Source organism: Aedes albopictus, chromosome 2 (genome assembly GCF_035046485.1).
Source record: "Aedes albopictus strain Foshan chromosome 2, AalbF5, whole genome shotgun sequence".
Classification (NCBI taxonomy): Eukaryota; Metazoa; Arthropoda; class Insecta; order Diptera; family Culicidae; genus Aedes; species Aedes albopictus.
In genome coordinates this window covers 135652122-135678869 of record NC_085137.1, presented here as the reverse complement: position 1 = coordinate 135678869, position 26748 = coordinate 135652122, and the positions used below count along the sequence as shown (strand labels likewise).

General features: G+C 41.6%; 1 protein-coding gene and 1 pseudogene across 2 annotated transcripts; both read right to left on the bottom strand.

Annotated features, from left to right (window-relative positions):
* Positions 1-5023: 5023 nt before the first annotated feature.
* Positions 5024-26544, bottom strand: LOC115255411 (medium-chain acyl-CoA ligase ACSF2, mitochondrial-like). Of its 2 annotated transcripts, none has more exons than XM_062850490.1 (5): positions 26350-26544; positions 8377-8728; positions 6326-6552; positions 5901-6263; positions 5024-5843 (listed from the first exon to the last, which is right to left on the bottom strand). In XM_062850490.1, the coding sequence occupies exons 1-5, from the start codon at positions 26394-26396 to the stop codon at positions 5057-5059; spliced, it is 1776 nt and encodes a 591-aa protein (XP_062706474.1). In that variant the 5' UTR covers positions 26397-26544; the 3' UTR covers positions 5024-5056. The 2 variants fall into 2 exon arrangements, with proteins under 2 accessions (XP_062706474.1, XP_062706473.1); XM_062850489.1 differs by lacking the exons at positions 5024-5843; positions 5901-6263; positions 6326-6552 and adding exons at positions 6635-7463; positions 7521-7883; positions 7943-8169.
* Positions 15435-17110, bottom strand: LOC134288768 (uncharacterized; annotated as a pseudogene).
* Positions 26545-26748: the final 204 nt, after the last annotated feature.

Genomic DNA, 26748 nt, shown 5'->3' with positions numbered 1-26748 from the left:
TTTTAATGACTACCAAAGTATTTCCAAGCGAGTTTTCGATATATTCGGATGCATAGGAAAAGCAAGAAAATTTTAATGGGTCCAAAGAACAGCTTCCTAAAGATGCAATTACGGAGTTTTTGAGCGCAAAGTGGGAAACAAACAAATGGAGTGTGGCATAGACGCATGAATAACGAGTTGTACAAAGATGCGAATATTGTGAAAGGTATATGATACGGCAGACTTCAGTAGGCTGGACACGTAGTGTGAATGTCGGAAGAAAGAATAACGAAAACAATATTCAACACCCGGGGTACCTTACACTAGAACCATCAATAAAGCACATGGAAGGGACTGCATAAAAAGAAGGAAATTTATGCATAAATTAAGTTTGGGCTTCAATGAGAGAATCTAGTTCACGAGAACAGGTCTTGCTCATGGCCATATGAGTTGGAGCTAAGGGAGTTTCCAGAAAGTTCCCAGATAACCCAAAAAAGGGGGTTCCAAGGTCCAGGGGCGTTTTAAGGAATTGTTTAAGGGGAGTTGAGGAGCCTTTGAAGAACTATCTGTCAAGATTTGTCGGCGATTTAATGTGATTACGGGGAATTCAGGGGCAATTTAATAGTATTAACCGTGCATTAGCTGACACTCACTCCGCTGACGTAGTGCACGTTTAGAGGTCATAATGACCCTAATGCACGAAGAAGATTAAGGGAGTATCAGCGACGTTTTAAGGGTTATTCAAGGGAACTCAGGAGCCTTTAAAAGGCGTTGCAAGGAGTTTATGGGGCGTTTCAAGGTATTTCAGTCATTTCAGAGTTATTTTTAGAATTTCAGGGTTAAAATAAATTAAATGTTAAGGTTAAAATTAATCATAATAAAATTAATTAAAGGCGTTCCTAGAAGTTGGGGGGGGGGGGTTCATAACATTTCAGGGGCTTTCAAGGTGCGTTTGAGGGGGTTTAAGGATCCAATTAAATGCGTCCAAAGGGTTTCAGAGGCATTTCAAATTGATTATGACGATTTCAAGTGCGTTTTAATGGGATCACGGAGGTTTCATAGGCGTTTCGAGGCATTTTAGGTCAGAGTTGTATCAAGGGGTTTCCAGAAAACCTTTAAATCAAAGAGTATTTCAGGGGCGGTTCAAAAGCTATGTGATAGTTTCTAAAAATCTTCTGAAACTTCCTGAAATGCCTCAAAAATCCCCCTTAAACCCCCCTCGGACCCCATTTATCGCACTTGAGATGCTCCGAAACCCCCGAAAATCACCCTGAGATCTCATGGTACCCCGCTGAAACCCCTTGGGACCAAAACTGCCCAAAATCAGTCTTTTCATCAACAGAAAATGGTTAAATTAAATGTGCCATAACCAATTTTTCTTAGGACTGTGTCCGATACGTTTCGTCTTCGGCTGATCAGTACAGAGCAGTGCCATTTCTGTTGACCACAATGCTGTGGTAGGCCAGAAAGCCGCCTGAAGTTCCGATCTCGTTTGATCTCATTAGAACGACATAGTGCATTTTGGAAGCCACACACTGTCGTAAACTTGAGCTAAGAAAGTACCAAGTGAGTACTAGGCTGCGCTAGACATTACGCCTGCTTAGCGGTGCAAGTGGCACTGCTCTGTACTGATGACACAGAGAACAGACATCAAGGCTACAACAAATTTCATTCGGAAAGTTGTGTAAGGATTTGAATCTTTACTTGAGTAAGGTTGCAAACCAATGCACGATGACAACACTAACGCCACCAAACACCATATTGCCACAGTCAGTGGTGAATTATTGAAACATTTCAAGTGGTGAATTAAATTAGTATGGGAAATTAACCGATTGCAGCGCCACGCTATTGCCACTTGTGTTGCCGATTTCAAATGGCCGTTAAATTCCTTACACAGTTTCGGAACTGGACTTGGATGTCTGTTCTCTGTGCGATGAGTCGAAGACGAAACATATCGGACACAGTCCTAAGCAGTCTTGTCAGTTGACTACTGATATTGCACCACCGTCACTATCACTGCAGCTCGATCAATATCAGGACAACAATGACAAACAACGAATTGATATTGAGCAAAACCCTAGATTGCAAATTGACTGATATTTTTTGGTTTTAGCCAAAATTCTTTTTTTTACATGACTATTGTACAATACTAGTTATATTGAACTTCATTTTAAAATTTCATTCTGGTAATCCTTTATTTGGATTTTAAACGAATTTTAATGATGGCCTAGATGGAAAATAAAAAGTGACAGCGACGCCACAGAGCGCACTATGACTTGGATTGCAGTCAGCCTATCAAAATCAAAATCAGCGATTTGATTACCATTGACAGTGATAGGGTGCAACTCTGCTTGGCACCCCCTGAAACGCCCCTGTAACCTTCCTCCGCTCTGTCCTATAAACACCCTCTGCCGCAGTTGTAATAGTTCCCGTCATTATTATTGCGGAGATTCCACCTGCTTGGACTCCCGCGCGATAAAGGTTGCATGAGCCCACAGAGATTAAAACAGACTGAAAGCAAGGGAATATTTTACGCTGCGTTGTGAGGGTACATTTAGCAATAGTGGTACATTATAAACAAACATTTCAAATGCACCTTCGCTGAAAAGAAGCCTAATGGTTTTTTTTTTTCTTGCGCCGGAATCTATAAATCTCTGCAACATTCTTATGCACAACATTGGTTCTGAGTAGCTTTCCTCTTTTTATGCAGGTCATAAAAAAGGTGCATTAAAGTAACATGCATAAAAAGAGGTTTTTGTGTACATGTACTGTTTTAGGATTTCTATGAACTCCCTTGAGCCTATGTCATTGGATCTTCAAACGTAACTAGTTGGTGTAGCCTCCTTTATTTTGTTTTACGTGCGTAGTCCTTCTCGCGCTACGTTTCTTAGCCTGATATCCTTACGCTCCTGAACCCCATGCGGTTTCTTCTTCTTCCGCTCTATTTTGGTCCAGGAGGTCCTCCTCTTGACCCGTCCTAAGTTGTGGTTGCTGACCAGCCAACACACGATCGCTTATGATATTGAATAGGATGCCAAAATGGAGGCGATATGCGTACTCTTTACACGCGGTTAAATGGGAGCATGTACGCATATAGCCTCCACTTTAGCATCCTATTCTACATCATATATGACTTCGTGTTGGCTGGGTGAGGACCTATCAATGATCGCAACCTTCTGATTCTGGACGGGCCAAGTCCAGCGCCTGACCTTGGTCCAATGTACTGACATTACTGCCGACTCTCGGGGTTAACAATAGCCTAGCCTTGCGAGTGCCACCTGGTAGCTACTCACCTGTCAAAAGCAATCGCCATTCTTTTTGGGCTACCGGCAAAAGCGAAGGCGTCTGGGTACACATCAATATCTTTAACTTCATGGGTTCAACCGCTGCCGCAGTTGCCACGTGTTTCTCGTGATCCTACCTGGCCGCTTTCATCAACTTATGGAGTCTAATCAGGACCTACTGAGTTCCTTGCTAATATTTGACTTCTAGGACGCAAAGTCAATGATATGTAGTCAAACTGCTGCGCAGTCACTTGTATCGTAGAGAGCCCATCTCTGTTTTTATTGGTGGTCCTCATCAACCACATTTAATCCATGACTTCACCCGACAAGCTAGCTGGGAGGAAATAGGGTTACCAACACTCGTGGTGCGCAGCTGCCTGCTACCGTTTTCGCAAAAAATTCGAGTGCGATTATTCAGAACAACAGAACCATGAGTTTCGATAGGTAACGCTTGGCAACCAAACCTACGAATATGGCGATGTCAACAGCTTATGGATGACACCGAAGAAACAGTGACAACCACAGTGCAAGAGATGATAGGCATTGCTAATGGTAGGTTCGACGACAGACGAACAAAAAGTATGCCACCTAAAGTTAAATACTAGTGGCCGGTACCCGGATCAACAGGAGGCAATAAAGCATGTCAAGAGAAAAAGAGAAACAGACGCACCGCAGCATAAAAAAAAACGACAGCACGAAAAAGGTGTGGTTACTGAAGCGCAGGATAACATGGATTGAAACGATATGCGTAAGATTTATGCAACTGTCAATGACGCACGGCACAAGACTTCGCCAGTATTCGCCATGTACAATGACCGAGAAGAAAATTTGCTGACAGACTAAACCATGGTGGCAGCAAGGCGGAAGGTGCACTTCGATTGTTGAATGGTAACAGTAAAGGTGGATTCAGGAGCAGGATGTTCATATTTGATGACTGTCAAGCTATGAAACCACCAAAACTGGATGAGATTAAGAAGGCCCATAAGGAGCTAAAGAACTAAAAAAGAAATGCTGAGAAAACGAGACGCCAATTGAAGCATGCAGTTACCAGATTCTTATAAAAGTAGAAGAAAGATGGGGATAAGGAAGAAGAAGAATTGCCCACTAGTTGGTTGGTTGGCCTAATAGAAATATTAGCCACAGGCTAGTCCACAGCAATGAGGTACAGATACAGGTGGTGCAGACAAACATTGCGAACCACTAGTTGTCTCTTTTGTTCTACCGCTGATCTTATGCAACTTAATTAGTGACGTCACTTATTGAGTTGCATAAGAACAGCGGTTTAACAAAAGAGAAAACTAGTGAATCGCAATGTTTATCTGCGCCACCTGTATCTTCACCTCGTTGAGTCCACAGGGTTTCAATGTCACGACTGTTTGTGTGACTAACCATGCTCTTACGGTATCAGTAGCAGTACTAGAAATGTCAAATAAAATTTATTTAATATTATATTTAATATTTTGTTTACGCACGAAGCTGAAAATGTTGCATAATGTTTGATACGAGTGAGCAAGTAATGTGTAGCTCTCCAGTAAGTTTTTTGAACTTGACTTTGAATGACGAGATCCATGCTTATGTGTTTTGCAAGACAGTGAATGACAGCTATTTTTGGATTCACTCATATATGCCCTTAACACCACATATTTAAACAAACCAGAAGGAGGAATTTAGCACTTACTGTCTTTGACATTTAAGCTTATTTTTCGGGGATTTCTCACAAAATTAAAAAAAAAAAAACAGATAGAAATATATGCCAGAAACTTAATTTAAATTTATCCACTTCACCAACCATTTCACTTAAACATTTCTACTAACTTAAACTTTTGTACCTTCCCAGAAGTTGTTTTCGGAAACTCATCTACAACCCGCAGATACTTCGGAACCTTGAAATGCGCCATTTGCCCCTTGCAAAAATCCTTCATCTCGTCAAACCCCAACGTCTGTCCTTCTTCTTTCAACCTTACAAAAGCGCATATCTCCTCTCCCATCCTTGGATCTGGAACTCCTACACAATGCGTTTCCAGCACCTTGGGGTGCGTGTTCAAGTAGTCCTCAATTTCCCGCGGAAAGATATTCTCCCCTCCCCGGATGATAATCTCCTTGATTCGTCCGACAATCTTCCCGTAACCATCTTCCCGCAGCACAAACTGATCGCCAGTACGCAACCATCCATCGGCATCGAGCGTCTCCTTCGTTTTCTTCTCGTCACCCCAATAGCCGAGCATCATCCCGGACGAGCGAACCCACAGTTCACCGGGTGTCCCAAACGGCACAGCGTTCCCTTTGCCATCGACGACCTTGGCCTCGAAGTGATCCATCAGATGTCCAACCGTGTCCAGTATGAGCTCCCGAGTGTCATGGAACATCGATTGGAAAACGATTCCGCAGGCTTCCGTCAGGCCGTACACCGTTTTCGCTTTGCGGACGTTGAGGATTTCCAGGATGTCTGTGAAGAGTTGTGGGGAGCAAGTTGCTCCTCCGGTGACGGCCAGGTCAACGGGAGGTAGCTTGAAGTTGGTTTCCCGGACCTTGTTCACAAGATCCACGTACATTGTTGGGGTTCCGTAGATTGCCGTGCATCTGGAAGATTGAAGGTTTGGTAAGGGATATTTGTTGGTTGTGTAAACAGAGCGTTACTTCTCTTTCACGATCGCTTCGAGTGATTCCATGGGTTTGTACCGAGCTCCCGGTAGAACGATGGTTGTCCCGTAGGTGAATGCAGTCAGGACACCAACCACCATGGCGAAGGCATGGAACAAGGGAAGCTGAAGACAGATACGGTGCTGCTTCACGTCAAACTCGTTGCGATGTGCTAGGTGAATGGCGTTGTTTATGAAGCCGTTGTGCGTTACGAGAGCTGCCTTCGGAAGCCCGGTAGTTCCGGACGTGAACTGCATGTTCAAACCACTGTCCGGGGATATGGTGCTTTGGAGAGACTGGATTGCAGTGATGCCTTGCTCGGTTGAGAGCTGTAACATGTCTTTGTAGGAGATTGTTCCACTAGCGATACAGAACATCATTGCGTTAATATCGGTTTGAATTTTCTGCTGACGAGAACTTACGGTAAAGAAGTTCCGCTGCTCGTGTCCATGATGACTGTTTCTAAGGTTGGTACTCGAGTACTTCTCAGTTTACCTGGTGAACTGTTCTTCAATTCTGGAACAACTTGTGTTGTCAAGTCGTAGTAGTTCTGCGTAAAATGCTGTTCAGCTAAGATAAGAGCTTTGACGCCTGCCTTGTTCAGAGCATATTCGGCTTCCGGAGCCTGAAAAGCTGGATTGATGCCAACCTAAAAGTTGTATTTTGCATGAGAAAATTTGTGCAACACAAGTCATCGCAAGGAAGTCATCGTTGAAGCAATAAAACCATAGTAGGAGACCTTAACTATATTACTAATCTGTTTGGACGGATTCAGACTTGAACAAATCTACATGCTTAAATTTCTGTATTTTCCCCGACACGGTTTTCGGGAAACTATCCACAATCCTCAAATACTTGGGAATTTTGAAATGAGCTATCTTTCCTTTGCAAAACGCCTTCATCTCCGCATGCTCCAAGCTCATCGTTATATCCTTTAGCCGCACATAAGCGCATATTTCTTCGCCCATCCGTTCATCTGGAACTCCGACACAATGCGTCTCCAAAATCTTTGGATGCGTACATAGGAAGTCTTCCAACTCTTTCGGATAAATGTTCTCTCCACCTCTGATCACCATCTCCTTGATGCGGCCAACAATCTTTCCGTAGCCGTCCTCTCGCAGCTGGAACTGATCTCCGGTCTTCAACCACTTGTCCACGTCGATCGTTTCCTTGGTCTTCTGTTCATCACCCCAGTATCCTAGCATGGTTCCGTAGCCCCTCACCAAGAGTTCTCCGGATGTCCCGAACGGCACTGTATTTCCATCTTGATCAACGACCTTTGCCTCGTAGTGATCCGTAAGATGACCAACCGTCTTCAGAACATTCTCCTTCGATTCGTTGAACAGCGATTGGAATAGCACAGCAGAGGCTTCCGTCATTCCGAAGACGGTTTTCACCTGGCGCACTCCCAGCGTTTGCTGAATGTCTATGAACAGCTGCGGTGAACAGGCAGCTCCTCCCGTCACCGCTAGGTCAACCGGAGGTAATTTGATGCCACTCTCCCGGACGGCTCGTACCAAGTCCACGTACATGGTTGGCGTTCCGTAGATTACTGAGCATCTGTAGAAAGCAAGTTTTTAAGTCATTAGGATTAGTATAGTCAACGATAGTACTCACTTTTCCTTCACGATCGTCTCCAGCGATTCGGACGCCTTAAACCCGGGTCCCGGGACCACCAGTGTTGTTCCGTAACTCATTGCTGCCACGATGCCTATTACGATTCCAAACACATGGAAAAACGGCGTTTGAACACAAATTCGATGATCTTTCAGGTCAAACTCGTTCCTATGACCAATGTGGATTCCGTTGTTGACGAATCCGTAGTGGGACATAAAGGCCGCCTTCGGTTGCCCCGTAGTACCGGATGTGAACTGGATATTGACGCCACTGTCCGGAGGGATTTTCGATTGCAGTGCCTCAATCTTGGAAACCTCCGATTGAGGTGATAGTTTGAAAAGGTCTTTGAAAGCGACGGCACCTCTGGAAATAAAATGTTCTTGACTCTTCTTTACTTTTTAGAAACTCCAAACACTACTTACGGGAGCTTGTTATTCAGTTCACTGTCGATAATAACAGTCTTAAGTGATGGCAGTTTGGAGCTGTTGAGTTCGCTAGGTTTACACTGTGCCAATTCCGGAGCCAGCTGCGCTAACATGTTGTAGTACTGCTGGGTTCTGTAGTTCTCATTGGCAATGATGGCCTTAACTCCAACTTTGTTGATGGCGTATTCAATTTCAGGTACTTGATAGGCCGGATTGATCAAGACCTGCAAATGAAGTGAAAGTTTAAGAAACAAGTAGTAACAAAAATATCAGATATACGTACATGAGTACCAGTATAGAACATAGACAGTACACTTCACGGTTCACTAACCGAAGGAGCATGCATTTGATAGCGTGAATTAGCGCGTAAGAAGAAAAGATACACTCGTAACAGGAGACGTAGATAAACAGAACAACCTCTTCAAACTCACCGAAATCATTCCGGCCCTAGCCGCGGCCAGCGAAGACAAATAGAACTGCGTCCCATTTGGAGCCCAAATTCCGACCCGGTCTCCCTTCTTTAGGCCCAGCTCGTAAAAAGAAGCCGCAATCCGATCGGCCTTTTCCAGCACATCGGAAAACGTAAGCCGTTTGTTCTCGTGGCAGGAAACCAGTGCCTCATTGTTGGGATACTTTTCCGCTGCGATCCGCAGATGCTGACCGACGTTTCGATAGACCAGGGGGTTCTTGCCGATGTGATGGATGTAGCTTTGGTTGCGTTCGGTTGTATTGGAGGGGGCGGAGGTTGCCGAGCAGGCAAGTGGTTTGTAGGTGTGGATGGTTCTGAAATGAGATATTGAATGACTATAAAAGTAGTGCGGCACGTGTTTGTCGGTCGAAGCTTGCGCGCTACATCATAGGCACGCGCTTGAGCAATTGAAATGAAGAACAACATAGCCGCCTATGATGCACAGTGGCTGATTTCGTCATTTTAGCGCGCTTAATTAATAACTTTTTAACTATGACGTTTAGCGTCATGGTGTCTTCGAGAAAGTTTTTTGCTATAATAAGGAGCTTCTTTTGAACTATTGTAAAAAATGATCAATCCCCCTAAAAGTGAGATAGAAAATTTATTTTTTGCATTTTTCAAGATACAAGGTTGGTGTCTTCACAAAAGTTGTAGAAAATGTTCTTTGGAGCAACTTTGTCAAAGACGCCAAGTTAGTAACTCCGTAACTTTTCAAGATACGTTACGTTTTTTATCATCAGCCCCTTGAAAAGAGTTTTTGCGCAATAACTTTCGAAGGATTGATTCTACATTTTTCTGATGTTCTACAAAGTTATAGATAATGCTAAAATACATAACTTCGCCGAACACGACATTCTTCTAATTTCTAAAATAAAATAGTTATAACGGTTTTTATAGTTTTTTGGGCCATATTTCAAGCATATATAACCTAGCTATAGGCAATTATATGCAAATTTCCTTTTAAGCATGTGAATATACAAGTAATTGCCTCTCTTAGAAAGCCAAAACCATCAAACTGTAAGAAACTGTAAGATGGTTTTTGTACAGAAACTTTCAACCATGTATGTTACTTTTATATGGGATTTATTCATATCTTCAACATATTTATTTGACAGTTCATGGAAGCTTGCATTTTTATTGTTATTGTACGTGTGTGTGAATATATAGAATGGATTGTGGTGCATTCTAGAGCATTCATGAAGTACGTTACACAAAAACTTACCATCGATTTATATTTTCTTACTAACTCACAGTGCTGCATGTAGTCCACGAAAAGAGCGAACGAAGTGCCATTTTTTCTCAAATTCTAAACTTGCGCGTGACATATTTTGTGAACGCTCCCTCTAGTACATGTATACAATAGTTATAGCTAATTATAAATCTTATTGTACTTTACAGTAAGGTGCTGTTTAATCGTGATCTGACAAAAAAGGAACACTTTATGCGTTCTTTTCGTGGACTACGTGCAGCACTGCCAGTTAGTCAGAAAATAGAAGTAGATGGTAAGTTTTCATGTAACGTACTTCATGAATGTTGCAGAATGCACCACAATCCTTTCTATATATCCACACACTTACAATAACAATAAAAATGCAAGCTGTAATGAACTCTCAAAAAAATATGGTGAAAATATGAATAAATCCCATATAAAAGTAACATAGATGGTTGAAAGTTTCTGTACAAAAACCATCTTACAGTCTCTTACAGTTTGATGGTTTTGGCTTTCTAAGAGAGGCAATTACTTGTATACATGCGTAATAGGAAATTTGCATATAATTGCCTATAGCTAGGTTATATATGCTTGAAATATGGCCCAAAAAACTACAAAAACCGTTATAACTCTAGTTATAACTATTTTATTTTTGAAATAAGCGGGATGTCGTGTTCGGCGAAGTTATGTATTTTACCATTATCTATAACTTTGTAGAACATCAGAAAAATGTAGAATCAATTCTTCGAAAGTTATTGCGCAAAAACCTTTTTCAAGGGGCTGATGATAAAAAACGTAACGTATCTTGAAAAGTAACGGAGTTACAAACTTGGCATCTTCGACAAAGTTGCTCCAAAGAACATTTTCTACAACTTTTGTGAAGACACCAACCTTGTATCTTGAAAAATGCAAAAAATAAATTTTCTATCTCACTTTTAGGGGGATTGATCATTTTTTACAATAGTTCAAAAGAAGCCCCTTATTAAAGCGAAAAACTTTCTCGAAGACACCATGACGCTAAACGTCATAGTTAAAAAAATATTAATTAAGCGCGCTAAAATGACGAAATCAGCCACTGTGTGATGTAGAGCGCAAACACGTGCTGCATGTAATAACCGAGAGTAAACTGGGGAAGAAGTCCTCATCCTGCTTTCGTTAGCTGAAACGGCAACTAAACTAAGTTTTATCATTATATGATCTTCTACAAATTTCTTCCTTAGGGTATCAACTACTATTTTTCCAATTATGAGCCAAATCAAACTCTTTCAACCATCGTGCAGAATGAGAGACTGGAGGTCAACCAATTTCCCATATATTTGGACTGAAGATCCCATACAAACCTTCAACTCGTTTGCGCCAGCTCAGTTTTAAACCGATTGAGCTGAATCTTTCACAGATTGTTCTTCTCATCCAAAGGCACGATTCTAGAGGGTGCCCCGTTAATTTTTCCAACTTTTGTTTCTCGCCATACAAATGTGGGCCGGTCTATTCAACATTGCAAACCCACAATTTTAAGATTTTAAAGTTCTACTAACTAGGTTATTGAAGAAGCTGAGCTTAACTTTCCGTAACTCACGCGGTTGGCCACCTCCGTCAACATCACGCTAATGCTGAGTACAAAAATCGAGATTTTTTCAACGTGTTGTACAAAATACTAAAGCGCGATCGCTCTAGGGTCAAGAAAGGACAAAGGAAGCCAAAACAACCTGCTTCGTCAGATGATACTTTCGCGCTTTAAAATAAACCTTTTGAAGCACGTGAAGATAAAAATTCTGAAAATGTTACGTGACAGACGTTTGATAACATCAAACTTTGTTTAATGGGTTATGTATGTTCAGGTGAGTGAATATAAGAAAAAGATTGAATTTTTGTAAAAGTATTTAGGCATATTTTTAGATACTATCTTTTCACGTCATACAAAATACAATATTTAATGTGTTAAATCAGGTTGAAAACATGAAAAAATAGTACGCGATTCTGTTTTTTGCACGGGTCGTTTTTTTGCTATGACTTACTTAATTTTGAACCAATTTTATACACGGATAGTACTAATCGTGCTTACATGTGTACACAATTTCATCAGAATCGGTTCAAAATTGTCTGAGTTATGGACAACCGTCTTGAAATCCCGCTTCAACAGCGCTTCAGAACTTCAAACGCACAAATCTCAAGAAGCAAGCTTCACACAACAGTGCATTTTATTATTCTGTTCTTGCTCACTTGTAAGAAGCTTCATATATGAAGATCAGGTTTTGATTAGGAAGATATTTGTGCCCTCGAAATCGTGAGTAGGTGCCAAAGTCGGCCATGGTGGCAGCCATTTTGGGATTCTAACAAGTCTATCCTTAAATATTCCGAGATGAACCAGCCCAGGGCTGAAAATCTCGTAAATAAAGATAATAATAATAATAATAATATCCTTAAATACACGGTCAAAGATGGAACCCTATAACTGGCTGCAATGGTAACAGCGTCCGCGCACTTCGTAAATAGATTGGACAGTGGTAAGAAAACAAAAAAGTGCAACTTTTACGGCAAAGGATTTCACAGCAAACTAAGAAATTGTCCAGCTCGAAGAGCTGTTTGCAACTACTGCAAACAAAGGAACCATTTTGCGGTAGTAAATCGGAAGAGACAGGAAGATCGACAGCAACACCATCGGAAGAAACCCTCCAGGAATCAAGGTAGTAGAGCTGGAAGATCGGGACATGGATGAAGGAGTCAGGAGCGACGAGTCAAGCGAAAGGGTTCAGTATCTCTACCAAGTAAAGCGTAATGGAGAATCCGTTCTACAAGCCAGCATTTCACGATGTAAACAATCGTTCTGCTGTAGTGAAATGCATCCTGGACTCAGGGGCCTCGTGCAACGTAATCGGCATGAACAGTGCTATGAAGATTTTGGGAACGAAGCAGCTAAAACTGGACAGCGAGCAAGCTGTGCTGAGAGCCTTTGGAGGAGGATCCCTGACATCTTTGGGAAGAACTGTAATACCCTGCGAGTATCGCATCCAACGGTACAAGGTGGTATTCCATGTCGTCGATTTCGAGCAACCCCCACTACTTTCCATGAAAACGTGTTTGGCGCTACAGCTCATCAAGATATGTTACTCCATCAAATCGGAACAAACAAGTTCAGTTGAGCACATCATCGAAAAGTATCCAGAGGTGTTCCATGGTCTAGGGAAGTTCTCCGGAATCGTTAGTTTGGAGGTGGATGCAAACATCAAGCCATCCGTTCAGCATCCACGTTAAATAGCAGTAACACCCGAGCAGAGGAAAATAGCAAGTTAATAACTACGAAATCACATAACCTGTTTTTATATCATGTTTTGTTATTACTTAATTATCAATGCATACCTTTTCCATAACAAATTTTGTTGGACAATCTCATATTGTTATAATCAAGCTATTGATATACATTAACTAAATTACATTGAAATAACTAGTTTTGTTGAAGTACAAGTTTAATTATTATTGTACATACTATTGATCAACTTACCAGCAATAGCACAACAGTAATAAGTTTTGAAATCACAGCAACAATTCGACAATTATGACTTGCCCCTTTGTGTTGTTCCATTATTGTATTCAGTTTAGAAGGAAAATTCTAAACGACTCCTTTTAAGAATTCCTTAAATAATTTTCGGATAAGCACTTGGAAGTTCTGGAGGAACCTTTCGATAAATCCTTGGAGAAGTCTTCAAGAGAACTACTGGCGCAATTTTCTCAGAAACTCCGAATGTAATTCTTCTGAGCAATTATTAGAATTCTTGGCAGAATCTTTTGAAAAGCTCCTGGAGAATCCTTCGGAAAAACTTTTGGTGAAATCCTCAAAGAAATTTTCAGAGAAATCTTAAGATGATGTTCAGGACTAATGATCACAGGAAATTCTGGAGAAACCCTTGAAGGGATTCTATGCAGGATACTGGAGGAGTCTTTGAAAATCCATGAAAGATTCCGTCAAAGAACTCTCGGCGAAATTTTTGGAAGATTTTTAGAGTCATTTATGGAAAAGTTTATGACAAAATCTGTCGACAAATTTCTGGAAGAATTTTAGAGTTTTAGAAAAAAATATTGCAAAAATTTCTAGTGAAATTCCTGTAGGAATCATCAGAGGAATTTCAGGAGAAATTATAGCAAATTTTTTGGAGGAATCCTTGTAGAATCCAGGAGAAATATTCGACATATTTCTTGAATCCAGGGAAAAATCGGAGGAATTAAAACAATCTTTCCAATATCCCAAAATTTTTCTGCAAAACTGTTGAGCATTCTAAAAAAATCAGTTTCTATGCTGAAAAAAAAAACAAAAACAAAAGTCACAAATTGCTATCGACGATCAAACTTTTTCAAGTACACGTGCTGATTTCAAAACCGTGCTCCGAAACCAAATAAAGTATAACAGTTTATAAATTACAGGTGGAAATCGAAGCTCGTTGTATTTGATAATATAGAAATTACTCAAGTTCGATTATCTTGCGACTTAAAATCTCTTAGAATGAATTAAAAGTTGAATACAGTATTTTTTGATCATTTGCAAATATTTCTTACGTCAGAGTGATGAACCTCATGCTATTTTTGTGAGACAAAGCGAATAATTTTATATAATAAGTATTATAACTTATTTAGTAACGAGTTTATCATAGCAAATTTTTCTCCCCGTTTATTATAAATAACATAATAATATCAAAATTTTTTATCGAAATATTTTCCGCATTCACTGTTATTAAGTTGTTATTGAAACTAACAAAACAAGTTATTGAAATCGTTTTCCAGGAACATTTTTTTGTTATGGAATTTGTTATTTTGCCGCTTATGACAGACAAGTTTATAACACAATATGTTATGGTAATAACTTAAAAATAATCGATTTTATTATTCAGTTATTTTGCCAAAATAACACAGCTTCTTATGCTGTTGTTATTCCCTTCTGCTCGGGCACTGCGAAAGGATCTGGAGCGAACGCTGCATAAAATGGAGCAGCTAGGTGTGATCGTAAAAGAAGAGGATAACACCGATTGGGTCAACAATCTCGTGCTGGTTAAACGCAACAATAAAATACGCGTTTGTCTTGATCCGTTCATTTTGAACAAGACTTTCAAACGACCACACTATCCAATGCCAACGGTTAACGAGCTATTTCCCGATTTCAGAAATCAGGAGGTTATCTCTACCCTAGATGCGAAGTGTGGATTCTGGCAAGTTTGTCTAGATGAGCAAAGTTCCAAACTCACGACATTCTGGACGCCTTTCGGACGCTATCGATGGCTGAGGATGCCATTCGGTATATCACCTGCACCGGAAATATTTCAGAAGAAACTGTACGTGGTTCTTCATGGCTTGCGAGGAGTGCGAGCATTTGCGGACGACATCCTTATATTTGGCTGCGGAAATTCCGTCGAGGAAGCAGTGTTGAACCATAACCGTTGTCTGGAAACGTTCTTGCAGCGTGTCAATCAACAAAACATCAAGCTGAATATCGACAAGGTTAAGTTGTGCCGAGAAAACGTGAAATTCTTCGGTCATGTGCTTTCATCAGCTGGTAGTGTGAAGGCAGATCCGAACAAGATCAGCAGTCTCCTTGCTATGGAACGCCCGAAGGATGTGACGGATGGCCGAGCAAAAATGATGTACCAGAGGCGATGAAAGTGTATTGGTTGTATCGTGATGAGTTTAGTATTCACAACGGATTAGTGTACCGAAACGACACAATCTTGGTGCCAAGGAAGCTGAGGGGTCTGATATTGAACCAATCACACTCGGGCATCGAAGCAACGGTCAAACTGGCTCGCGATACAGTTTTTTGGCCTGGCTTAAACGATCAAATCCGTCAAACGGTTCAGAACTGCGATGTTTGTGCGAAGTTTGCAGCGAATCAGCAATCGCAGCCGATGCAGAGTCATCAAGTACCATGCTATCCGTTTCAGAAGGAAGTCGTTTTACCTGATAACGGTAGATCACTTCTCGGATAATTTCGAGCTTGACGAGCTGAAATCAATGACTACAGGAGTTATTATCGGAGCGTGCAAAAGAGATTTCGCTCGATTTGGACGACCTCAGATCGTAACCACCGATAACGGCGTGCAGTTTGTAAGCGGAGAATTTCGAAAGTTCACAGTCGAGTTTAGCTTCCAGCAAACAGTTTCTGCCCCGTATCACCAGTAAGCGAACGGCAAGGCCGAATCAGCTGTGAAAATTGCCAAGTCACTACTCAGGAAGGCGTTTGACTCAAAGCAGGACTGGGAAGTATTGTTACAGTGGAGGAATACCCCCCAACAAAGTGGGCAGCTCTCCTGCTCAACGCTTGATGCATCGACGATGCCGTTTTGGAAATCCCATGGCGGAGCATAAGTACCAGCCGAAGATTGAAGAAGATGTAAGAAGCTACAATGCAACCCGCAACCGGCGAGACGAAATATCACTACGGCCGTAAGACTAAGATATTGCCGCCTCGGGAGATAGGACAACCCGTTTTCGTAAAACTCACACCAACTGAGAAGGAATGGACGCCTGCGACCGTTGTTGATCCAGTTTCCGACCGTTCTACTGTTGTGGATGTGAATGGTCATGAGTATCGCCGAGACAACGTTATGGTCAAGCCTCTCAGGTCAAGCCTGTCAAGCACAGCAGATTCCGAAACAAGAGACAACTGGATGGGATGCAGAGTTTCAGTCATCGCCATCTGAACAACGTAGTTCAGCAAAATCTCCAGGCAGAGAAGAACGTTTCAATAGAGAACCAAAAGGCTTCCACGCAGATTGGATGACTACCATAGGCGTCAACTTAAGGGGGGCAAGCATGGTTTTGCCCCCCCCCCCCCTAATATTTGACGATTTATCAATTTTCGAGTACAAAAAAAATCAGAAAAACCAGGCTCGTTCTGCTGAGCGTGTTCGAAAACCTCATCGCTACTGCCGTCGGGTGGTGCAGGTACGGCAATAGGATTTTTTATTTCTTGCTAATGCTGCTGATGATCATCACAACGAAGCGCCGGCTCGGGAACAATCAGCTGATCCACTCGTGGTTGCCGCGGTTGCACTTAATTTATTACCGCCGCCGTAGAGTCGACATTGTTTGGAAACGGTGCTTGGTGTTGTGTTCCTTGCTGTTGCTTACTGTTCGGGGAGGACTCGTATGTTGGCTGTGGTACTCGAGTGGTCAAACATAGTGAAAACATCAACTGCATTTGTTGGTTGACTGTATTCATTCGCTCCACAGAAGCCTGGTACTGGAGCTCCATCAGCCGATTCATACTACTGTAGTATTTCTCGCTGGCCGAAACTGCCCATCGAGGTATTCTTCTCGATCGAGTGGAAACCGGCCTGACGACGATGGCGGCGGTGCGGTGGTGCTTGCACCGCTGACTGCCCATCATATGGTAGCGAATCAATTCATTCATTGATTCCTGCTGGGGTTTGATGCGAGGGTTGATTTACGAACTGGTGCCGTTGAGGATGCATTTCCACGGGCGCTGATGGGAATGGAGCATTTTGGTTCTGGTATACTGACCTCAGAACCGGCGAGTGTCGCCACTGATCCACCTGACGCTGGTGCAGATCCTATCCAGCCATTGACGTTGAATGCTGGCGCTGGGCTTGATCACTCCGCCCAAAGTCCATTGTGTCGCCGTCGCCCATCTTCTCCTCCGCGGAAAACTTAACGTGTCGCGTTTCCTCACTACTGCACGCACGGATTTCTCGTCGCCACTGTTACGGCCTGGAGTTCGTGGTGGCCGGGAGACATAACTGTCTATTCAAACTGCCAGGCGCAGCGGAAAACATATTAAAACATTACTTTTTTTACACTAATAAAGTTACATGACAAACACGACACGTTACTACATGGAGGCTACATAACTTCTAACTTATTCTCTGCCATTGTGCATCGGCCAAGGCATAACGAAATGCTATCGGCGAGCACGCAGATCGGCGAGAGCATGAGAGACTAATCCAGTGGTTCTCAACACTGTCAGAGACACATAAGTTTGCTCTTGAGACAAAAAAAATTGTTGCGCTTTGTTATTATCAGTCTTTACTATGTCAACTCTGTCGTCATACAGTCCAGCCTCTGTGCTAACTCCTATATCGACCACCGCAGAGGCGCATAACAGCTACAGAAGAAGTTCCCGTTCAGCTTAGCGATCATGGACCATCGTGAAAAGTTGACACCAACACCTGGACTGGTTACAAGCGCCATTTTGGACCCCCCCATTCAGTTACATATTTACATACAGTATAAATAGAACATTGTGTTGAGATCTTAATGTTATACATGCTCAGAGATAGAAAGCTACATCTTTTTCAAAGTGATCCGTGCACTCAATTGTATAAGTACAATATTATAGTATAGGGAAGTGGAACCATCTCGGCAGGGGTCCTATTTTGGGCACTTTTCTGCAATAACTCAGCCAATTCTGAACCAATTGATACAATTTTTGGAACGCGATGAGATACGTATAGTATCTAGCCGTGTACAAAATTTCAAGTCAATTGGTTTGGAATTGACTGAGTTATAGCGAGTACACTCAGGAACATATTGTTGTATGTATTTTCAAATGTAGACAGCTTTGCTCAGTGATTGGAAATAAAGAAAACCCAGTGATCCGAATTGACAAGCTTCGTATGAATTTACAACCCAGTGTAATAGAATTGTAAAAACCTTTAGACTCAATTCAGAATGGCAAATTTTCCAGAACTACAAAAGCACTATTTCCCAAAATGATCCACAAATCGAAGATGATAAAAATGTTCGATTGTTTATTTGATCAATTATGACAATCGGATAAGCCGGTTTGGTTCGCTTTTTTTGTCATTCTAGAAAAAAGTGCTTTTCAGCTTTTGATAATATGTGATTCTGTTTTGAGCCTTAAGCCTTATCCTACAATTTACGCGTTCCAGCTAGACGTGTGCGCTGACGCGCCGCGCCGCCGTCGCCGACGATTTTCCACGCCGCCGCCGCCAGTTAAACTGACCCGGCGTGCCGCTGTTCATATTTTTCCACGCCGCCGAACAAAATTTGCCACGCCGATGAGAAAACGGCAAAGATTTGTTTCCTCGCCCACACTTTACGAACCACCTATTTAAACCTGGTAGCAATTTTTAAACAGTTTCTATTGTTTTTTCCTATGTATTTTTCTGAAGTTCTTCTTGTATATCTTTTATAAAATTTGTATGTGATTCACTTTAGTGATTTCTTACAGCAATACTTCCATTTTCGAAACCCGCCCCCCCCCTTTCTATGGCACACTCTTTGTATAGGCCCAACGATTAAGAAAAAAAATCTCCTGAGATGGCTTTGGAGGATTTTTTTATCTGTATTAACGAGATTTTTAGCTCTAAGCTAGTTCATCTCGGGACCCACACTTTACTTCCCTTCCGAAGGAAGAACTCACATTTTGCGAGTTTGTCGGAATTCGATCCCTCGTCATGATAGTCAAGTGTTCTAACCATCACACCAGGTCCGCTCCATTTGGAGGAATTTCTAGAAAAAAATTATGAGAAATTTTTGTATAAATTTTAAGGGAGAAGATCCTGGATTAAAATCTTTTAATATTGCTGAAGGCATTTTTCAAGAACATCCTTGAGGAAATTCTAAATTAAATCATGACGAAGTTTCTGAAGGAATCCTTGAAAACAATTCATCGGTAATTTGTGCAGAAATGGCAGACAAAGCTACTAAAAGAATTCCCCTAATGAATTGTTGAAGGATGATTTAGAACAAACCTTGGAAGAACTCTTGAACATACTTCTGGATTCTTGAAAGATTTTTTTTTGCATAATGTCTGCATGGTATTAGTGGATAAAACTCCCTGGTACAATTTCCCTTTATCATTTATCCCTGTGAAGTATTCATAAAGGAATCGCAAAAAGAAATATCCTGGAAAACTGAAGAATGATGTGCAGTTATTCCAAAAAGAGATATTCTTGCGATATTTCTGGAGAAACGTCAAGAAATAAAATCTGAAGTGATTTCTAAAGGAACTTCTGAAAAAAATCTTTGGGGGGATTTCTTAAGAGTTGCCGGAAAAACAATCTGAAAGAATTCATGAAGTTTCTATAAATCTCTAGAGAAGTTTGCGATCCCACCCGTGGAGGAATATCTAAGGATCTTCCTGGAGGAATTTCCAAAAGAATTTTCTGGAGGAATTCCTGAAAAATCGCATGCCATTCCTTAATAGAACCCTAACAGAACTAAAAATAATCCAATTTCACAGCACTGGTCTAAAATGAGTTTAAGGGAAGAATATGCGACGTAGTGAATTTCTTTATAAATTTCCTGGTCCTGGTCCGTCCTCAAGGATTTATAGCATAATTCTTGCAAGGATAGATCTCTGATATACATACGTTTACACCTTTCACACAAAATAAATGACAATTGTACTTAAGTACAGGAAACAAATTATTCCGTATTAACGTTTTTAAGCTTTTCACTAAAAAAATATAAGGTCACGCCGATTACGCCGCCGCCGCCGCTGCCTCAAATTACTATAAACGCCGCCGCTGATGAAAACTGCTTCGGCGCACACGTCTAGTTCCAGCTCAACTGCACATCATTGATCATATCAACACAAATCTAGACTGAACTGGTTTCCAGTCGAGTCGTATGTGTTCGGCGTTTGGGTGTCTCAGAAGTTCTCTGTTCAGATAGGCAAATCCAACACAGGTCGTTAACTGTAGATAGCGACACAGCACTAGCAGGAAGAATGGCATGTTTTTTTTTTTCTTCAATAAAAATTTTATTGTCAAACTAATTTTATCAGCTGCAAACGAATGTCTAATAGCACCGTTAATCAAAGGCCAATTTAGATAGCTTATCAAAGGTTTCTTTTCTGCCGTTCGAAACATAGGACAGCATATATAGATTACGTGACGCTAAGAAAGGTTGTACAGGTTGTACAGCAAAAAATGTGAAGATCCTTTCAAAAATCTTGAAACTTTCATAAAAAGATAGGCATAAAGTGTCTTCGAATGAGTCCCACGATCAGGTCCAGTTGAGGGGGAGGATGGCCTCGAGCATACACATTTAATAGGCTAATAATACAAAGAAAAAGATTTTTGTTAATCGCTTCTGTAGCTACAAGGGGCCCCCTCATCTACTCCGACCCTGGGCCCTCCTCATAATCTCTAATTCTGTTAGGAGTTCTTCAAATTCCCCATAGAGTACTAAGCTGGGTAGGGGTGATTGAGGTACTGCCAGTTAGGGTGACTTTGGGCCAAAAATCAAGCAAGATGTTTCGCTTAAAATATTACCCTCACTAATAATCATGAGTGAATTTATAGCCCTAACCTAACCGCAAACGGAGCCTGTGGAGTACTAGGGCGCCCTCCACAGTACGTTGCCCTTACTGTGCTAACCGGAGCAATGGTGCAGTGGACCTTGTGCTTCTCCGAGACAATCAGCTGCCCTTTTTTAGTCTCACTTGAAACTCGCGTGTTATGCCTCGAGCCGGTGTGCTTGTCAACAACGCAATAGTTGCTACACTCATCTCTGAACTAACCTCCAGAAATGTATGTGCCATCACAATTGATGTATGTATCTGTTGGGAACCTCAACAGGAAATACGTTTATTGTTCGGTTGATTTACCGCATGGTGAACCATCCCCTACGGATGCTTTCAAACAAGTCATCGCACACTGTACTTCAAAAGGCCTTCCGCTAATTGTTGGCAGTGATGCTAATTGGCAGCTCAGACATTAACTTGAGAAGCTCCAGTTTGATGGAGTACTTAAGTAGTACAGATCTTGCATTACTTAACATAGGCAACCGCCCAACCTTGATGGTATCTGTTAGAGAGGAAGTGTTAGACATAACGCTTTTCTCTAGTAAAATTAGTCACGAGCTGACCAATTGGCATGTGTCAGATGAAGAATCTTTATCTGACCATCGCTACATCTTTTTTGAACATTTAACTGTTACCTCGCAAACATTGCGTTTCAAGAATCCCTGGTCAACAAACTGGGATCTTTTTACTGATTTGGTTGCGGTCAAATTTCATGGATACTCACCATCCATTGATACTTCAAGTAATTTAGATGATGCCGTTGATACTACAACGACCTTCATCATGGAAGCTTTTGAAGAAGCATGCCCTCTACGGCCTGTGAAGATCACAAGAGGAACCCCTTGGTGGAACTCTGATCTGGCGAAACTCAGGAAACAATGTAGAAAGAGTTGGAACAGACGACGTTCGGCTGGATCGGAGGCTTTCAGGTCGGCTCGCAAGGCCTACAGGAAAGCTCTTCGGTCTGCTGAACGATCCGGCTGGAAAAACCTTTGTACAAATGTTTCCAGTTTGAGTGAAGTCAGTCGGTTAAACAAAATCCTTGCAAAATTTAAAGATTTCCGAGTGAACGAGCTTCGTTTGCCAAATGATGATCTGACTTCCTCTGATGAGGAAGTTCTGGAATGCTTATTCAGCACAAACTTCCCTGGATGTGTGGATATTACATATTTTGATGAACCTGATGTCTTTTCTTGTAGTTATGATTCTTTAGCCTCGGCTCGGAGTATCATAACTTTAGAATCGATTGAATGGGCAATTAATAGCTTTGTTCTTTTCTAATCTCTTGGGGCAGATGGGATTTATCATATTTTGCTTCAGAAGGGATTTGATCATTTCAATCATGTTTTGAAAAAAATACTTGTTTGCAGTTTTGCTACAGGGAATATTCCCAAATCCTGGCGGGATATTACTGTAAAGCACGGGTTCCCAACCGGTGGTCCGCGGCCCCTGGGGGCCATGAAGCCAATGCAGAGGGGCCGCGATGTTACCAAAAAATGTAAAAATTTTATTATATTTTGAGCAAATTATATCAATTTTTGATTTTGTATACTGCCACCCTCAAAAGCCACTATTTGAGGAACAAATTTTTAGTATAAAACGCCTTCAGAAGGGTAAATTTTCGGCTGCGCCGCAATTTTCCAGCGACGCCTCAAATTAAATGTACATGACATTATTGTTTACGAAATGTAAGTATCGAATTAAAAACAACGTATCATTGATCGTTGAAAATACCTCCCTCAGTATGTTTCTGGCTACGTCACTGTACATTAAAAACTCGGTTTTGTTCATTTAATTCATATTGTTTTCTAAAAAATTTCATTGGGCCCTAGATGTTTTGACAATTCCGGGGGTCGCCAACTCAAAAAGGTTGGGAACCCCTGCTGTAAAGTTTATTCCGAAACTGGGTCGTGCGTCGTATGAGGAAGCAAAGAGTTTCAGGCCTATCAGTTTGACCTCTTTTCTTCTGAAATGCTTAGAACGCATTGTGGATCACCACATCCGTGATGTTCATCTGGCCAACGTGCCTCTTCATGTGAACAAACATGCCTACCAATCTGGTAAGTCCACTGTGACTCTTTTGCAAAAGGTTGTTTACGATACCGAGAAAATATTCGCTTGGGTATTTTCTTAGATATCGAGGGTGCCTTTGACAACGTGCCTTTCGATGCCATATTGGAAGCCGCACGGGGTCATGGTATATCTCCAATGATTTCTAATTGGATTCACCAAATGCTCAAAAACCGACATCTCTTCTCGACATTGCATCAAGCGGCGATTAGGAAATTGAGTGTTTGTGGATGCCCCCAAGGGGGAGTTTTATCACCACTTTTGTGGAATCTCGTAGCAGATACGCTATTGAGGCAACTCAATAATAGCGGTTTTCCTACTAATGGTTTTGCCGACGACTTTCTAACATTGTTAGTCGGTATGTGCATAAGCACCCTTTTCGACCTGATGAAAATCGCTCTTCAGGTAGTTGAGGGTTGGTGTCGCCAATATGGCCTTTCGGTTAATCCGAGTAAAACATCTATTGTTCTTTTTACGGAAAGGCAAAACCGTAATGGCGTTCGACCTTTGCGTCTCTTTGATTCTGAAATCGATGGGACTGAACAGGTAAAGTACGTTGGAGTTATTCTTGATTCCGAGCTTTCCTGGATACCTTGAGTTGAGTTCAGAATCAAGAAAGCTTGTATGGCCTTCGGGCAATGCCGGCGAACCTTTGGTACAACTTGGGGTCTAAAACCCAAGTATATCAAATGGATCTACACAACTGTTGTTCGGCCAATATTGGCCTATGGATGTCTTGTGTGGTGGCAAAAGGTTGAAATGAGAACGATCCAATCAAAGTTAGGCCATCTCCAAAGGATGTGCTTAATGGCGATGTCTGGAGCGTTCTCTTCAACTCCCACGGCAGCGCTCGAAGTTCTCGTTGACGAAGCTCCACTACACATTCATCTCAAACAAGAAGCACTTTCTTGCACTTACCGTCTACGGGTACTCGGTCTACTAGAAGAAACTCCTGTGTACCGCACATCAACACACACTTCGTTGCTTCCACTTTTGTAGAATTGGGACAAAATTGTCCTTGCTCCAAGTGATCTTACAATTGCTTGTAATTTCCCATATAGAAAATTTTCCACGAAATTTCCTTCCCGGGAAGAGTGGACATCTGGATATCTGGAAAGAAGTATTTCAGACGGCATCGTATGTAACACTGATGGCCCCTTCTCGAAGGTCGAGCATGTGCTGGTGTTTATTCTCGTGAGCTAAGGCTGAATCAGTCTTAATCATTTGCATGTGAGAGCTGTGAATCCGATTATGGAACTTCGTATCATTTGATATGTAACTGTCCAGTTTTTGCGCAACTGCGTTTCCGAGTATTTGGTAAACACTTATTGAGTGAAACTGACTTCAAAAACCTGAATCTTCAGGATATTCTGTTGTTCTTAACCCGCTGTGGTAAAGAGCTATAGGCTCTCTTTTCGCTTTATGCGTTATTACAGTGCCCGTTTTAGGGCGCTGTTTGAACCCATTGTGGTACGCTTATGCGTTAGTACCCTCTTCCAGGGTATTTTTGCCTATCACCCTACCTGTCCTTATCCTGATTTCTTTCCTTTTCCCTCAGGTGGATGATGAAATAGGCTATTATTATGGCGATGGCACAAATGTCCCAAATGGAGGATAACGTGCCTCTGGAGCCGGCCTTCTGATACCTGATTGGTCCAAAAATCAAGTAAGATGTTTCGCTTAAATTCTAACCCTCACTGATTATCATGACTGAATTCATAGCCCATGATTGGGCTGCCCATGCTTTGCAGTTGCAAATACTTTCTTATTTGTTTCTTCTGGGAGTCTTCCTGGACTTCCGTCTTGAAATCCTTAAAAGATTCCTTTTGTCAGGGTTCCTGATCTCCACATTTCATCTTCTTCCACATTCGAAGACAGTCAGCAGCGAACGGTTGTCGCTTTAGTTTGTGTGTATGCTTGTCAGCGACGACAGCAAACTCCGGCGAACGGTGCGACGTCACACTTGCAAATTACTCATTCGTCCACATTCGCATCGCAAGCGATCGAGTGGTGATGCGATTCGTGAGTGATACGATTGATATTGTGCATACGAATTTTTGATGTTTTCGAATTATTTTCTTTGCTAATCTGGCATTTCCACAATAATACACTAAAAATGTATGCATTACATGCAGAAGTTCTCTTCTAGATATGATAATAGCCGCTTCGATCGCTCACCAGCATTCGTCACCATTCGCCATTCATTCATTCGCTTGCGATCCAAACTGCGACGAACGGCTACGAATATTCATGTCAAGCAGCCGGCGCATCGCTTCCCACTGGTGTTTGATCATGACAATCCGTTTGCTGCATCTTTCTTGATTCGCTTCAGCAAAAGGGAGTGAATATGAATGGAGTGAGGCGAATATACCGATCCTTGCCTTCTGTAAATATTCCAGGAGTTCTTTCTGGCAATTCTCCAGTAGTGACTTCTGAAAATCTTTTTGGGGTCCTTTCCCAAAAGTTCAGCCTGGGGTTCCTCCAAGAGTTCCTTTTGGCAATTCATCCATAAACATGTTTTTGGAGCTCTAAGAGCTGCTGGGGGTTTCCCTGCTAAATACTGTATAGAAATTCTCCTGGAATTCTCAGTAGGTATTAGCGTGGTTCAAAAAATCGTTCCTCTTTTATGCCTTCTCCCAAAACTTGAGCTCATTTGGTTGAAAATTGAGACAGCACAAGCCCTTATTTATTTCTCTTGAAGTTCCTTCTGAAATTCCTTATGGGAATACTCAAGGAGTTCTACTTACAAATTCCCCAGCAGTTTCTGGAGAAATCTCTTAATTGAATTATTGGATTAATCCTCGTAAAGAGCTTTTGGAGGAATCCCAGACAAAACTCTTGTAATCATCCCTAAAGGCATTCCTAAAAAAAATCCTGAAGAAGTCCTGAAACGGACAACATAAAGGAATATGGAGGGATCCACAGCAGGATTTTCGGAAGAAAATGCCATATGGCTCCAATATAATGTAATCCTTAGATAGAATTCCTGGAGAAACCCCCAGAAGCACCGTTTGAAGGAACACCCAGATAGAAGGTGTACTAGAACAAAAAAGCAAAAAAAAAAAAACAGCAAAGCAAATGGCTCGTTTAACTGGGGTGACACTTTTTTCAAGTTCCTGGAAAATTGAGTCCAATCTGTGTTCATGACAAATCTTCGGTGTTGATGTTCAAAATTTTCAATGTAAATTACGACTACTTCAATGGTAGCTGTTTCACATCATTGGACGACTAGATGTTGATGTCTCTATATCCAGATCACTAATCATATTTTCACCCTCAAACCAATCCAAACTTAACAATATTTTCTTTCTTTCGGTATCACAAAACCATATGACCATCAACCTTAACCTTTAAAACTTAACACTTTAGAAGTTCACCTTACTCCACTCGCCAAGCAAAACTTCGTCGATGAAATTCGCAGCATAACGACGAATCGCACTTGCAGCTGGTTATCTAGTTATAAATTCTAATTCTTGCCGGTCGGGTACCACTGAAGGCGCAAATTATTCGATAATGGTGCTAAACAGCGCAATAAATGGCACGGTAATGTGTCAGCGAACTAAACGAGCCACGCGCAGCCACGCAAACGACTTATGTCGAATTCGTTTTTGAACCTGGGTTGGAACTGGATTGGCGGAAAATGTGTAAACAAACAAACGTCAAACAAACTCAAACAAACTTTAGTACAAGCGAAACCGAAATCGGGTTGGGGTTGAAACTGTGATCTCATCCAGTTCCAACCCAGGTTGGAACTGAATCAAAAACGAATTCGACAT

Bases quoted from the DNA above. Each gene is read 5' to 3' on its own strand.
- LOC115255411 (XM_062850489.1), bottom strand. From the start codon at position 26,396: ATGCTGCGAATTTCATCGACGAAGTTTTGCTTGGCGAGTGGAGTAAG. The intron at 8,729-26,349 runs GTGAACTTCTAA...ATCTCATTTCAG, and splicing joins TGCTTGGCGAGTGGAGTAAG to AACCATCCACACCTACAAAC. The intron at 8,170-8,376 runs GTGAGTTTGAAG...CTTCATTTGCAG, and splicing joins CTAGGGCCGGAATGATTTCG to GTCTTGATCAATCCGGCCTA.